This window comes from Eschrichtius robustus, chromosome 2 (assembly GCF_028021215.1).
Source record: "Eschrichtius robustus isolate mEscRob2 chromosome 2, mEscRob2.pri, whole genome shotgun sequence".
Lineage (NCBI taxonomy): Eukaryota > Metazoa > Chordata > Mammalia > Artiodactyla > Eschrichtiidae > Eschrichtius > Eschrichtius robustus.
In genome coordinates this window covers 28748472-28764263 of record NC_090825.1, presented here as the reverse complement: position 1 = coordinate 28764263, position 15792 = coordinate 28748472, and the positions used below count along the sequence as shown (strand labels likewise).

Genomic DNA, 15792 nt, shown 5'->3' with positions numbered 1-15792 from the left:
GTGTATCCGCTCCATAGGATACAGTGAAAGAGCAAGAGAAGAGAGCTGGGTTCACTGTGTGGGAATGGCAGAAAGATGGTGGTTAGTGAGCCAGAGGGGAGAGGTCCGGAGTGCACTGGATCAGCAAATGACCACAGGATGCTCGTGCCCGGGGGAGAATTCTTTTTATGGCTGTGGGTGTGTATCCACTCCATAGACCCCCTGGGATTATAGAAGGGCCACGTCCTCCTTCTCGGTCCATATGTATCCCTAGCACTCGATGCTCACCGTTGTTGAAACTACATCAAATGGTGCAAAGTATCTCCACCTCACAGTATGCGCGCGCGCGCACACACATCCCCCACCGCAAAGCTCTCTCTCTGAGCCCTGCCAACTTCAGGGCAGCCCACAGAGGAGTGTTGCTGGATGTCGACACCTCGGCACTTCTGAGGCCTCCATCCCTAGCCCTACTCCCGCCGAGGCCTCATCACTGGCCCGGCCCCATCAATCTGTTTCTGTCACCAGCAGAATGGTCAGAGAGTTGAACGGACCTTAATATTGACGCCAGTGGCTTCTGGCTTTTTCTAGGACAGTCACCTCCTGGGAAACCTGAGATCTTTAAATGTCGTTCTCCCGAAAAGGAAACATTCACCTGCTGGTGGAAGCCTGGGGCAGATGGAAGATTACCTACCAATTACACGCTGACTTACCGCAAGGAAGGGTAAACGTTCTCTTCTCTCCTAGCAGAGCGCACCTGGGTGTCCTCACTCTCCAGCCACAGGAACGCTGACTCTGGGTTAATTGCCACGCTTCCCTGAATGGACGCTGATAAGGCTCCTGCTACTGGGGGAGGGAATCAAACATACGCGTCCGCATCTTCCCCTGAACGTCCCTGCCGAGCTCCCTCACGTGCATAAGCTCGGCCATCACCGCGGCAACACAATCCAGCAATGCTCCCATTGCCTGTCGTAAGTTTAGGTTGTAGCCCAAGGTCACGTATAAGTGTTTCCTAAGTGCTAGTTAATTTTAGATGCTTATCTATCAAGCTTGTGCCATTTATCATTTTTTGTAACCATTACTTTTGTAACCTAAGAGTATTATCGTGTCATCTTTGACAACCGTGGTACATTAGCTTTTCGAACTTGTTTCTCGTGCAAGAAAATAACAAGCCCTACAAGAAAAGGAAGAAGGTGAGGTGTTTTCCTTAGGAAATCCATGGACCCGTGATCTCCCAGAAGGCATATTGGGAGCTAAAATTGCGGTGCAGAGTAAACACGGTGATCTCTGGGCAAGGAGTTAGTCACAGTTACAGTGAGACCCTCCTGGAAATCCAGGGACGGCTGTATCCTTCCCCAGTGAAGAAAACATTTACTAGCAGAAACAGCTGGCTCACTTCCCAGTGACAGCACTTAGTGGTACACAAAGCTGTCATCCCTTCTGGGACCCAAAGGGGTGTCAGGCAAACAGATCTCAGGAACTCCAAGTGGCAAGCCAAGTGGAATAAGCCTGCACACCTCCGGGGTGAGTCTTGCGCGGAGGCCCCCAGGTCTAACTGTGAGCAGCCTAAGGGGCCTCGTGGGCCTGAAATACCTCCTTTCAGAGTCAACTTTTCTCTGTGGCTGACTTAGCGTAATTGGAAATATACTGCAGTTTGTATTCCCTTCCATCTTTTTTTAATGAAATGTAATTCAAAACATATGTGCAATAAAAGCTGCCTTGTGCATTCCCCGCCACCCCGTGTGTATGTGCAGGGGAAAGTCCCAGTGTCCTGAGATGACCCAATGGCGGTTCCCTGAGGAAAGCGGTGCACTGGCCACAGAAAACTCAAGTGTTTATTGGCAGGGGGCATATATCACAAAGCCCACAACAACCTGTAGACAGGAAGAGTTGGTGAGAAACAGAGTCACTGGGGCTCTGACGTGACCCTGCCACCCCTTCTCCAGCACTCTCCCCTTGGTCACCCCCCAGCTGACATGGGCAGGGCAGAAGAACTTGGGGAGCCCTTCTTCAGCTCTGGTTTTTGGCATCTGGAATGCCTGTTCTCCAAAATCCAGTGGTATTGATCTATTAAGAAAAAACTCCTTTCACCACTTTCTTACTGACTCCTGATATATTACTCGTTGCAGAGAGACATTCACCCATGAATGTCCGGACTACAAAACCGGTGGCCCCAACTCCTGCTACTTTAACAAGAAGCACACCTCCATATGGACGATATACATCATCACAGTAAATGCCACGAACCAGATGGGAAGCAGTTCCTCGGATCCACGTTACGTGGACGTGACTTACATAGGTAAGGGGAAGGGTGATTGGTGAGGAATTTGTCACTCCAGTATGAATCTACCAACCGTCAAACTCAGTTTGAGTCTTCTTGGCTTATGGATAGATTCCCATAAAGAAAGATGAGAAAATTCACACCATCCTTGCCAACTGAGTGTTTTAAACCAGTTTTTTGGATTTAATTAATTTTTATTGGAGTATAGTTGATTTACAAGGCTGTGTTAGTTTCTGCTGTACAGCAAAGTGAATCGGTTATACATCTACATATATCCACTCTTTTTTAGATTCTTTTCCCATATAGGTCATTACAGAGTATTGAGTAGAGCTTCCTGTGCTATACAGTAGGTCCTTATTAGTTATCTATTTTATATATAGTAGTGTGTATATGTCAATCCCAATCTCCCAATCTATCCCTCCCCCTCCTTCCCCCCTGGTAACCATAAGTTTGTTGTCTACCTCTGTGACTCTATTTCTGTTTTGTAAATAAGTTCATTTGTACCCTTTTTTTAGATTCCATAATAAGTGATATCATATAATACTTGTCCTTCTCTGTCTGACTTACTTCACTCAGTATGATAATCACTAGGTCCATCCATACCGCGGTGAATGGCATTATTTCATTCTTTTTTATGGCTGAGTAAGCCGATTTTTATTTATGACGGTAAGACAGTAAAATCCTTATGCCTTCCTTTGGCCCTTCTTCCCATCCCCTTGCACCCAACAGGAATGTTCTATTTAGCTTCCCTTATCAGTCCTTCCCTCCAGCCCTCCCCCTGCAACCGATGTCCCCTTCTCCCCGGGCCCATCCATACCGCGGTGAATGGCATTATTTCATTCTTTTTTATGGCTGAGTAAGCCGATTTTTATTTATGACGGTAAGACAGTAAAATCCTTATGCCTTCCTTTGGCCCTTCTTCCCATCCCCTTGCACCCAACAGGAATGTTCTATTTAGCTTCCCTTATCAGTCCTTCCCTCCAGCCCTCCCCCTGCAACCGATGTCCCCTTCTCCCCGGGCCCATCCATACCGCGGTGAATGGCATTATTTCATTCTTTTTTATGGCTGAGTAAGCCGATTTTTATTTATGACGGTAAGACAGTAAAATCCTTATGCCTTCCTTTGGCCCTTCTTCCCATCCCCTTGCACCCAACAGGAATGTTCTATTTAGCTTCCCTTATCAGTCCTTCCCTCCAGCCCTCCCCCTGCAACCGATGTCCCCTTCTCCCCGGGCCCATCCATACCGCGGTGAATGGCATTATTTCATTCTTTTTTATGGCTGAGTAAGCCGATTTTTATTTATGACGGTAAGACAGTAAAATCCTTATGCCTTCCTTTGGCCCTTCTTCCCATCCCCTTGCACCCAACAGGAATGTTCTATTTAGCTTCCCTTATCAGTCCTTCCCTCCAGCCCTCCCCCTGCAACCGATGTCCCCTTCTCCCCGGGCCCATCCATACCGCGGTGAATGGCATTATTTCATTCTTTTTTATGGCTGAGTAAGCCGATTTTTATTTATGACGGTAAGACAGTAAAATCCTTATGCCTTCCTTTGGCCCTTCTTCCCATCCCCTTGCACCCAACAGGAATGTTCTATTTAGCTTCCCTTATCAGTCCTTCCCTCCAGCCCTCCCCCTGCAACCGATGTCCCCTTCTCCCCGGGCCCATCCATACCGCGGTGAATGGCATTATTTCATTCTTTTTTATGGCTGAGTAAGCCGATTTTTATTTATGACGGTAAGACAGTAAAATCCTTATGCCTTCCTTTGGCCCTTCTTCCCATCCCCTTGCACCCAACAGGAATGTTCTATTTAGCTTCCCTTATCAGTCCTTCCCTCCAGCCCTCCCCCTGCAACCGATGTCCCCTTCTCCCCGGGCCCATCCATACCGCGGTGAATGGCATTATTTCATTCTTTTTTATGGCTGAGTAAGCCGATTTTTATTTATGACGGTAAGACAGTAAAATCCTTATGCCTTCCTTTGGCCCTTCTTCCCATCCCCTTGCACCCAACAGGAATGTTCTATTTAGCTTCCCTTATCAGTCCTTCCCTCCAGCCCTCCCCCTGCAACCGATGTCCCCTTCTCCCCGGGCCCATCCATACCGCGGTGAATGGCATTATTTCATTCTTTTTTATGGCTGAGTAAGCCGATTTTTATTTATGACGGTAAGACAGTAAAATCCTTATGCCTTCCTTTGGCCCTTCTTCCCATCCCCTTGCACCCAACAGGAATGTTCTATTTAGCTTCCCTTATCAGTCCTTCCCTCCAGCCCTCCCCCTGCAACCGATGTCCCCTTCTCCCCGGGCCCATCCATACCGCGGTGAATGGCATTATTTCATTCTTTTTTATGGCTGAGTAAGCCGATTTTTATTTATGACGGTAAGACAGTAAAATCCTTATGCCTTCCTTTGGCCCTTCTTCCCATCCCCTTGCACCCAACAGGAATGTTCTATTTAGCTTCCCTTATCAGTCCTTCCCTCCAGCCCTCCCCCTGCAACCGATGTCCCCTTCTCCCCGGGCCCATCCATACCGCGGTGAATGGCATTATTTCATTCTTTTTTATGGCTGAGTAAGCCGATTTTTATTTATGACGGTAAGACAGTAAAATCCTTATGCCTTCCTTTGGCCCTTCTTCCCATCCCCTTGCACCCAACAGGAATGTTCTATTTAGCTTCCCTTATCAGTCCTTCCCTCCAGCCCTCCCCCTGCAACCGATGTCCCCTTCTCCCCGGGCAAGCTGGGATTTCTCTTCTGAGATTTCTCTCCCTGAAAGACCGAGCTGCTTCATGGAGTAGCACCTCTTAGAAGAGTCTCATCTGCTTCTCCACCCACAGGAATTGCTCCAAACTGCTTTGCCCCAAATTCAATTCTCAATATACATATGTTTCTTAGCAACTGGAGCTATTCTTTTCAAAATAAAGAATTTGGGGAGCAAATAGCGCTGCTTGAACAGAAGGCTGAAGGCCAGGATCACAACCACGATGTTTGGAGAAGTCATTAGCAAAGTGAAGCCAAATCGACCTGAGAGCTGCTTCTTGCTTTGCGTGATCAACATTGAGCTGCAGGGCAATGAGACATAACTGCAGTGATCTGTATGGTTTAGCAGGGACGACAAAGGGAATCTTAGGACAAGAGATGGCTTGGCCTCAGCTAACCTAAGGAGTAGCTAATTAGGTTCAAGGTCACCCAGGTCTTCCTGACTTACCTAACACCAACCAACAAGGAAAATCAGGCTAGGACTCTCAAGTATTGGGCTGTATATCATCCCACTGGTGTGTTATCAGTGACCGATCCTTAAAAACTAGAAGGGCTTCCAACACCAACTGGAACCCACTTGAATTCTGTCTCTCCCCAGCAAATTATTGCAATGAGCATGGGGATGGAAACAGAATTTGATCTTCGCTTAAGAAAATCAAAAAGTAACCCCACGGACAAGTAGGAATAAAATAAATTCCATTCATATAAATTTACTTGAGATATGAAGTCTTTAAAATGCTAAACACCCAATCATTCCATTTTCATAGTTTCTTTCTTAAATTTCCTTGCCCTCAAATATTCTGCCCTCAAGTGTTAAAATATTTAATATTTAAGGTCAAAACAGTGAAAGCAAGAGAAGTTCTGAAATGTACAACTGCTGTAATGAAGATTATCCACAAAAACAAAAATGGGATCACTAAAGAAAAGTAGTATGTTTAAAAAGGGAAATTAATGAATGGATCAAATTCATACTGACTCTGGAAAACAAATTCTCTGGTGAAAGAATGTGTTGGGCCATACTTTTCAAAATAATAAAAGAAGTGTTCATGGAATTCTCATATAACCCTGCAGCATACAGTGTTGTTGACAGGCCGCAGAAGTTCATTTACAACGCAGTTTCAACCACAGTAAAGTCTACCAGCTTGAATCTCATCCAGCGATAACCTGCAGTACAGGATATTGGCACATAATCTCTCAGAAATAGATTTTGTAGTTGTCACTGAGAAATATTTAGCTATGCTGAAGACACTTGAAACGTGATTCTCAACTGGGTGCTCTTTGCCTCCCATAGGGTACTTGGCAATGGCAGGAAATATTTTTGGTGTTTGCAACACAGGGAGAGAGGGCCTCTAACGGGGAGAGGCCAGAGATGCTGCTAACGTCCTACAATGCTCAGGAAGGCCCCTACCACAAAGAATTATCTGGTCCAAAATACACATAACGCTGAGGTTGAGAAACTTTGCTTTCAGGGATTCATCTTGAACATTTTACTTGCACCTTTGTACAAAGATGTTTTGATCAGCATTTCTCAGTCTTGTGTTCAAATTAAAACTTATATTAAATAACTGATGTTTATTTAGTAAGTCCATATAAAACAATGTTTCTTAGGTATTTACTTAGTAACATACAAGCATTAGGATTAGTGGCAAATTTTCTAAAGCTGTTTTTTTAGGCAACTCTAGGGTATAATGCCAAGTCCACTAGAGTTACACTCGCTCTTCTCTCACCTGGAATGGAGACTGATTTGAGGAGGTAAGAAATGAATGGAGAAAATGTGACTGGCCAGCAGGACTGAGACGAGGGTAAGGCGAGCCAGCGCCCTAGGGCCCTCACTCTTTTTTTTAATTTATTTTATTCAAGTATAGTTACTTTACAATGTTGTGTTAATTTCTGCTGCACAGCAAAATGATTCAGTTATACATATATATATATATATATATATATATATATATATATATGTACTTTTTTATATTCTTTTCCATTATGGCTTATCACAGTATACTGAGTATAGTTCCCTGTGCTATACAGTAGGACCTTGTTGTTTACCCATTCAATATATGATTTTGCATCTCCTAATCCCAAACTTCCACTCCATCCCTCCACCACCCCCCTTCCTCCTTGGCAACCACAAGTCTGTTCTCTATGTCTATGAGTCTGTTTCGTAGATAAGTTCATTTGTACCATATTTTAGATTCCACATACAAGTGATATCATATGGTATTTATCTTTCTCTTTCTGACTTACTTCACTTAGTATGATAATCTCTAGGTCCATCCATGTTGCTACAAATGGCATTATTTCATTATTTTTTATGTCTGAGTAGTATTCCATTGTGTGTGTGTGTGTGTGTGTGTGTGTGTATCTCACATCTTCTTTATCCATTCATCTGTTGATGGACACTTAGGTTGTTTCCACGTCTTGGCTATTGTGATTAGTGCTGCTATGAACATAGAGGTGCATGTATCTTTTTGAATTATAGTTTTGTCTGGATATATGCCCAGGAGTGGGATTGCTGGACCATATGGCAACCCTATTTTTAGATTTTTGAGGAACCTCCATTCAGTTTTCCATAGTGGTTGCACCAATTTACATTCCCACCAACTGCGTAGGAGAGTTCCCTTTTCTCCACACCCTCTCCAGCATTTGTTGTTTGTAGATTTTTTAATGATGACCATTCTGACTGGTGTGAGGTGATACCTCATTGTAGTTTTGATTTGCATTTCTCTAATAATTTGTGATGTGATGTTGAGCATTTTTTCATGTGCCTGTTGGCCATCTGTATGTCTTCTTTGGAGAAATGTCTATTTAGGTCTTCTGCCCATTTTTCAATTGGTTTTTTTTTTTTTTTTGATATTGAATTGTATGAGCTGTTTGTATATTTTGGAAATTAAGCCCTTGTTGGTTGCATCATTTGCAAGTATTTTCTCCCATTCTGTACATTGTCTTTTCATTTTGTATATGGTTTCCTTTGCTGTGCAAAAGCTTGTAAGTTTGATTAGGTCCCATTTGTTTATTTTTGCTTTTATTTCTATTGCCTTGGTAGACAGACCTAAGAAAACATTGGTATGATTTATGTCAGAGGATATTTTGCCTATGTTCTCTTCTAAAAGTTTTATGGTGTCATGTCTTATATTTGTCTCTAACCCATTTTGAGTTTATTTTTGTGTGTGGTATGAGGGAGTGTTCTAACTTCATTGATTTACATGTGGCTGTCCAACTTTCCCAACACCACTTGCTGAAGAGATTGTCTTTTCTCCACTGTATATTCTTGCCTCCCTTGTTGAAGATTAATTGACCATAGGTGTGTGGGTTTATTTCTGGGCTCTCTGTTCTGTTCCATTGATCCATATGTCTGTTTTTCTGCCAACACCACACTGTTTTGATTCCTGTAGCTTTGTAGTATTGTCTGAAGTCTGGGAGGGTTATGCCTCCTGCTTTGTTATTTTTCCTCAGGATTGCTTTGGCAATTCTGGGTCTTCTATGGTTCCATATAAATTTTAGGATTATTTGTTCTACTTCTGTGAAAAATGTCATGGGTAATTTGACAGGGGTCACATTAAATCTATAGATTGCTTTGGGGAGTATGGCCTAGGCACCTCACCCTTAAGGAGGCGTTCACAGACCTGTACTTAAAGGAACCTGACATCAAATACCAAGTGTCTCATAACCATGGAGAGAAAAAAGGTAGAGAGATCTACCTCTAAGTCATATAGTTCTGGATTCAGATACCCATATTTGACTAAATGTGGAGTTTCTTTCATATCTACAGTTGAACCAGACCCTCCTGTGAACCTGACTTTGGAATTAAAACAGCCAGAAGACAGCAAACCATATCTGTGGATAAAGTGGCTTCCACCCACCCTGGTTGATGTAAGATCTGGTTGGCTCACACTCCAGTATGAAATTCGATTAAAACCTGAGAAAGCAGCTGAGTGGGAGGTGAGTCAACCGGAAGCTTTTGGAGGGAACCCTGTCCTTTGGCAAAGATGAAGTACTCCAACTGAGAATAGGTCATGCCCCCTAATTATTGGGCCACCATGTTGCCTTCCTGATGCAGACGTTACCCACCCATGTGTGGAAGGGCCTTCTCCCCTCCACTGGGATGGATGGGGGCTCATCTTTACAGCTCTCCCAGGACTAGCTCCTTGCAACTGAACAACCACTTCTGCCGGGTTTTCAACCCACCTCCCTCAGGATATCTTAGATCTAACATCTGTGAGAGTACTTAAACGGCACTAAGTGGGAGGAAAAAATGTCAGTGTAACCAGTCCATGGCTAATGGCATTTTTATTCACTTTAAAATACTTCATTGTAAACAAATAGTACAATAAATTATAGGCATTATGATAATCTACTCTTAAATAGTTTAGTATATGTCTCTTTTAAAAAGGGAATATTTCTAAATATAGCCAAAATAATAGGATCGCATGTAGAAAATTAATTGAAATTCCTTAATATCATCTTTTTGAATCCCTTAATATCATTTAATGGCCAGTCCATATTTTAATTCCCCCAATTGCTTCAAAAAATATTTTTAACAGCTGGTTTGTTCAAACCAGAATCCACTCCAGGATCACTCACTGTGGCTGGCTGATATATCCCTTCACTCTCAACGTGCTCAGGAGACTGGGCCACTTGTCACATAGAATGCCCCACCTTCTGCATTTGTCTGATTAGTTCTTTGTGAGGTCATTTAGCCAGTTTCTCTGTCCCCATATTTCCTGTAACCAGACATTAGGTCTAAAGACTTGATTAGATTCTAGGTGAACAATTTTTGGCAAGAAAACTTCAGAGGTGATATATATGCTTCATATTCCATCATATCAGGAAACAAAGATCATCTGCTCAACCTACCATAAATGATGTTAAAAGTGCCCTCTGGATCGGGGAGATCACATCTTGATCCCTTGATTGTAAACTCATGTTTAATTTGTGCACAATTGCTTCAGTGTTCATGAATTCCCAGTTCTCTTCCACCTAGTGGCTTTGCATAAGTGAATGATCCTTGAATCAATTATTTTATTAGAGTTTAGAAAAGAACAATTTTCCAATGTTATTAACTAGTCACCTTCCATAATGTAGAATTTAGAAAGCAAGGTGTAGGGAGCAGAACATTTGTCTTTCTGAAGTAGAGTTCCAAACGGAGAGATAGAAAGCCTATTGATTTTTGTGTGAGCAGTATTTAACAGGAGGAAGGGATGGGCTGAGAGGGTGGAATGGTGTGAACAGGGTATTTACTAAGTGTGATCACTTGGCCTCACTCCTCCAATAGTTTATTGCCTAAAGAAAAAGTCTCTTTCTTCACAACACAAGTCAGAGTGACTTCTGTTTTCCTTGGCCTCCCTTAGACTCATTTCGCTGGGCAGCAGACTCAGTTTAAGATTCTCAGCTTATATCCAGGACAGAAATACCTTGTCCAGGTTCACTGCAAGCCAGACCATGGATTCTGGAGTGAGTGGAGCCCAGAGAGCTCCATCCAGATACCTAATGGTGAGTGTCTTGGCTCCCTTTTGCTTATACTCCTAAATATTTTTAAAATAGAATGAGTTTAGTAAATTTGTATGTAGTAACTACTAACAGAGAAACTATTTTGAGTCTTAGCCAGAAGAATGAGTAGAGGTGAGTTTATCATCTCTCCACTCAACACAAAGACATTTGGAAGTATAGCATTGCTCCCTGGGTCACTGTCAGTGAGGACCAGTTTCTAGGATAAGTCTGCAGTCATGGGCTTGAAATGTCTCAGAGGGCTTGATGGTCAGTCATTCTGCCCTCCCTATCTGCCCCATTCCTATCATTCAAGGTCATCATCTAGTTCTCCCAAAATTTGTAAGGCGCTATCCCATCTGAAAAGCATGAATTGATTTTCAGTCCTTGAAGACAATTACATGTCGGTCTCTTAGTCAAGGAGCAGTATATAAAAGGCACCCAATTCTTTAAGTGCCATTAAACATGGTGGCTGGCATTCTACAGGGAATGAATCATTTGCATTTCTCAAGTACTTTACAGTTTACAAAGTCTTTACCTTGTTTGTTCCTCCCAACCATGTCAAATATTCAGAGAGAACAGAATTGCCGTTAGGAACTGAAAGGGAGGAAACCAAAGGTCAGTGGAGTTAGAAGTCTTGCCCAGAACTGCATGGCGAAGCCTAGCTCTTGTGACATCTTGCCTGGCCAAAGTATCAGGGCTCGCATTGGCATACTGGAAAGAGCACCGAATTACAGGCCATAAGAGTGTGCATCCAGTCCAGCCCTGGCTCTTACGAAATAAAAGCACAGGGTCTAGAGGCAGAAGGCCTGGGTTCAAATCCCAGACTGCAACTTTATAGCTACATGCCTCTGGGTAAACCACTCTTAGAGTCTCAGTTCCTCATCTTTACATACAGGCAATGTATGTAAAGAGCTTAACACCATGTGGTTTTTACTAAGAACTTAATAAATGTTAGCTTTCTTAATTATTATTACTGCAACTGACCATGTACCCTTGGACTTCCTATAAAAGTATCAAATCATTGATTTGTTTCGTTGGTTTGTTTGTTTTTAATGATGCTGTACGTGATCAAAGCTTTCTGGCTGTTTGCTTTTTAGACTTCTCAATGAAAGATGCAACCGTGTGGATCTTTGTGGCCGTTCTTTCTGCTGTCATCTGTTTGATTATGGTCTGGGCAGTGGCTTTGAAGGGCTACAGGTACTTCACTGTCTATCAACCCTCCTCCCAATCATGGTTGTCAGGGATAATGGCCAAAAAAGACAATACAAAAATGATGGAAACCTACAGATAATTCAAGCACCTCATTTTAGCCATTAGTTGCAGTGTGTTCGCCATGAAAAACTTTTATCAGTGCTAACAAAAGCAGAATAGACACATTTGAAGTTGATGCTCTTTCCATCAAATGGAGGCTCACAGTTGTGAAACAGTAAAAATCTGGCAAGAACAGCAAATAATCCCCTAGTCGTTTCAGAATCAGCCAGAGTTAATTAGCCAGCATTCATTTTGATGTTGACCTCTAGAATTATTCATTGTCTTCACCACTGATCGTTAGTTTCACGTAGCCTCGGAGCTCTAACTTCTACCTACCGTAGTCCATGTAGCAGCTATTCGGAGATAATGCTAATCTTTCAAAAATTACAAAGTGAAAACATGTGCATTTATCTTATCTCACAAATCTTTTTATAGCATGGTGACATGCATCCTCCCTCCGGTTCCTGGGCCAAAAATAAAAGGATTTGATACTCATCTGCTGGAGGTAAGTGCCAGAGGTAAGAATGTATTGTGACCAGCTTCTCTAAACTCATTATCTTTACACACGAGCACACAGTTCCCATCAGTGCAGCCTGGTCAGCTCGGCCATCCTGGACCAGCTGTCCCTCCTCTTCAGCAGGTGTGTTTACAGAAAGATGTGGGAGGCATGAGGGTACTTACCATCAGATACTAAGTGTCAGAGGGCAATGAAAGAAAGCCAAGAAAACCTCAAAACACATAGGAATGCTTGCTAGGTTTATCAGGTCTTTTCATAAGCCCCATCAAAAACATTTTGTACAAATAATCAATTGAGAAAAAGGGTTTATATTTTGATGAATACAAACGAGGAACCTACCACCAGCCCCTCCGTCATACTTTGGTGTAAGCTCTCACTTGAATGTTCCTTACAGAAGGCCATAGTAACAGAATATCCTATTGCAATTTTTGCTCAGTTTGAGAGCTCAGTTAAGACTGGCTCAGTACAGTGGAACTGGTGTTTGCCAGGGCCCATTTAGACCGATTCAAGTGGGAATTAAATTTAAGTGTTTCAAATGAAAAGAGGTGTTAGAACATTTTAAATTTCTCTGCAGGTTGAAATATATAGTTTCAATTTGACCTTCTGCTTAACACTGATGTATATAAAAGCAGTCACCTACACATTGTCACTTGACCCCAGCCACTGTGAGGCCAAAAGCACAAGAATATGAAGAGTGAGTCCTGGGGACTTTGGCTTGATGGCATTCATTTTGATTGCAGATATCAGAGCAGGAACTTGGGCTCTTATTCTGCTCTCCAGTCTCTGGCACTGACCTTTATAGACCCAGCATGAACATCTCAGCTAACTAAATGTATTATTGTTTAGCTCGCAATTTGACCTTGTAGCCACAGGGACTTAATGACTTTTAAAAACTGCTTTTTGTGTCAGAAAAAAAAAGTTCTTGGATTTTTAATGCCATTACCCTTAATTCTCAAAAGAACTTTCCCAGATGGGTACTATTATTCCCATTTTACAAATGGAGAAACTGAGGATCACAGAACAGCTTATCCAAAGTCATAGACCCTTTAATAAGTAATAGAGCCAAGATTTAGGCACCAGGCCCTGACCTAAGTCAGAGCATCTGGAGAAGCGTGGAAAATAAGAAGAGGAGGCCAGAGGAGAAGTGGGGGGAGAGGAGGATAGAGAGGAGAAGGAGGAGGGAGAGGAACCGAAGGAGATGGAGGGAATATGGGCTGGCAGGAAGCGGGGGAGGAGTGGAGGGAGGGGAAATGGAGCCGAAGGAAATGAAGGAGTGGGTTGGGAGGTGAAGGGAGGGACAGGGAGGGAGAAGCAAGGAAGAGGAGAAGGGAGAGAAGAAGGAAACGATGAGAATCAACTTCCCACTACCAGACTCTAGAACGTGGGGTGAGGGAGCCAGGTAGGAGGCCAGCAACCAGATTTCAGAACTAGTGAGTCCCAGTACCAAGTGCACGCATGAGCTCTATGGGTTTAGATGTTTCCCAAGCTTTTCTTATTTAATAGTTATATTTTTATTATATGCACAGATACTACTTGCCCATTCAACTCGTGATCCTTATTGCTTAGAGAAAGACTAAGTTAAAATCGTGAATTGACTTAAAGAAAAATATTAGGTGAGTAATAGTCCAGGAGGTGATTCTAGATGGCCTGGGACACAAATGTGTGACGTTTGGGAAATTCTGCTAGGCCGTGACCACATCCCACCGTCCCACAGTCAGGAACACAGACTTGGCTGCGATGTCGATTCGGAATGTTACGAACCTCACAGCCTTCTTGCCTTGTGTCTGTGTTTCAATAGAAGGGCAAGTCCGAAGAACTTCTGAGCGCCCTGGGCTGCCAAGACTTCCCTCCCACTTCCGACTGCGAGGACTTACTGGTGGAGTTCTTAGAGGTGGATGACAGTGAAGGCCAGCAGCTGATGCCGGCTCACTCCAAAGAACAGCCGGGGCAAGGCGTGAGGCCCACACACTTGGATCCCGACAGCGACTCTGGCCGGGGCAGCTGTGACAGCCCTTCCCTTTTGTCTGAAAAGTGTGATGAACCTCGGGCCAATCCCTCCAAGTTCCACACTCCTGAGGGCCTTGAGAAGGCAGAGAAACCTGAAACAAACGTAACCCAGCCCCAAGACCCTCAGAGCACAAGCGTGGAAGGCAAAATCCCCTCTTTTCATGCCAGCGGATCCCAATCTTCAACGTGGCCTTTGCTGCAGCCCCCCAGCCTGCCCTACCCCAGATCATCTTACCACAGCGTTGCTGATGTGTGTAAGCTGGGCCTGGGCACGGCAGGTGCTGCATCCGCTTTGTTGGACGAAACAGACACACATGCTTTAAAACCCTCGCAAACCATTGAGACTGGCGGGGAAGGAAAGGCAGCTGAACAGAGGGAGTCAGAAAGCTTCCGTTCCAAGACTGACCAAGATGCGGCACGGCTGCCGCCCCAGGACAAGACCCCCTCGATCTCTGCTAGACCCCTGGAGTACGTGGAGATCCACAAAGTCAGCAAAGATGGAGCACTGGCACTGCTCCCGAAACCAAACGAGAACAGCGGCTGGGCGGAGAAGACCAGCACCCCTGAAACCAGCAAGGAGTACTCGAAGGTGTCCCGGGTGATGGATAACAACATCCTGGTGTTGGTGCAGGATCGGCGAGCGCAAGACCTGGCTCCGCTTGAAGAACCAGCCAAGGAGGCCCCGCCATCCCTGCCACAGAATCCAGCCGAGGTAGACCTGGCCTCCTTCCCCGCGGCCCCGAGCAACTGCAGACTCCAGCTCGGTGGGTTGGATTACCTGCATCCCACAGGCTTTATGCACTCCTTTCAGTGAGAGCTTGATTCATGGAAGGATGGGTTAAAATGTGATTTTCCTTCAGGTAACACTACAGAGTACATGAAATGCACTCTACCAGAGAAGGCTCGAGAACGGGGTTGGAATGGCACTACCAAACTCCCAGGTCACTCCTCTTCATGATCCATTTTCAACCAGTTGCCTCTTTCTCCAACAGCTGATTCCAGAGCAAATCGTTTAGTTTCGTGTGATTTGTAGATTTACGTTTTGCTATCAGTTATAAAATTATGTGTTCAATGAAATACAAGCACATTGCTTAGTATTCTTGAGGGACAGTGCCAATAGGTATATCCCCTGGAACAGGCTTTCATGGCCTGGTATGTGACAGAAGGATATGAACTAGTCAAAACTGTTTACCACAGGAAGATGGTAGATATGAGAAAAATGCCATGAAAAGCACTTTTGAAGACCAGTTGCTTAACCTTTGCACTCCTCTTTCATTTTATTAGGATTAACCAAATTAAACACACTTAAAAAAAAGAGTGCATTCTAGAACACCTGGCAAATTGTTTACATCCGTTCCTATTACCTTAATGACGCATTGCCAATATGCAAATAAAAAGGATGCCTCCGATTTTTTCTTAAAATAGTTTGAATTTATTAAGCATGGATTTTTCCCCCCCTAAATTGTATTTCATTCTGAAGTTTCTGAAGAATAGAGTTTTAGAAAGTGAATCCTTTT

At 43.7% G+C, this 15792-nt stretch overlaps 1 protein-coding gene across 1 annotated transcript in view; it reads left to right on the top strand.

Moving 5' to 3' along the window:
* The window catches only part of PRLR (prolactin receptor), a 138915-nt gene extending 123416 nt beyond the window's left edge, over positions 1–15499 (top strand). Inside the window, exons 4-10 of the mRNA XM_068532335.1 lie at positions 568–700; positions 2106–2275; positions 8783–8952; positions 10362–10503; positions 11598–11697; positions 12187–12256; positions 14067–15499. Of these exons, the coding sequence (XP_068388436.1) occupies positions 568–700; positions 2106–2275; positions 8783–8952; positions 10362–10503; positions 11598–11697; positions 12187–12256; positions 14067–15089 (1808 nt within the window). The 3' untranslated portion in view covers positions 15090–15499. The remainder of the gene's footprint in view (positions 1–567; positions 701–2105; positions 2276–8782; positions 8953–10361; positions 10504–11597; positions 11698–12186; positions 12257–14066) is intronic.
* Positions 15500–15792: the final 293 nt, after the last annotated feature.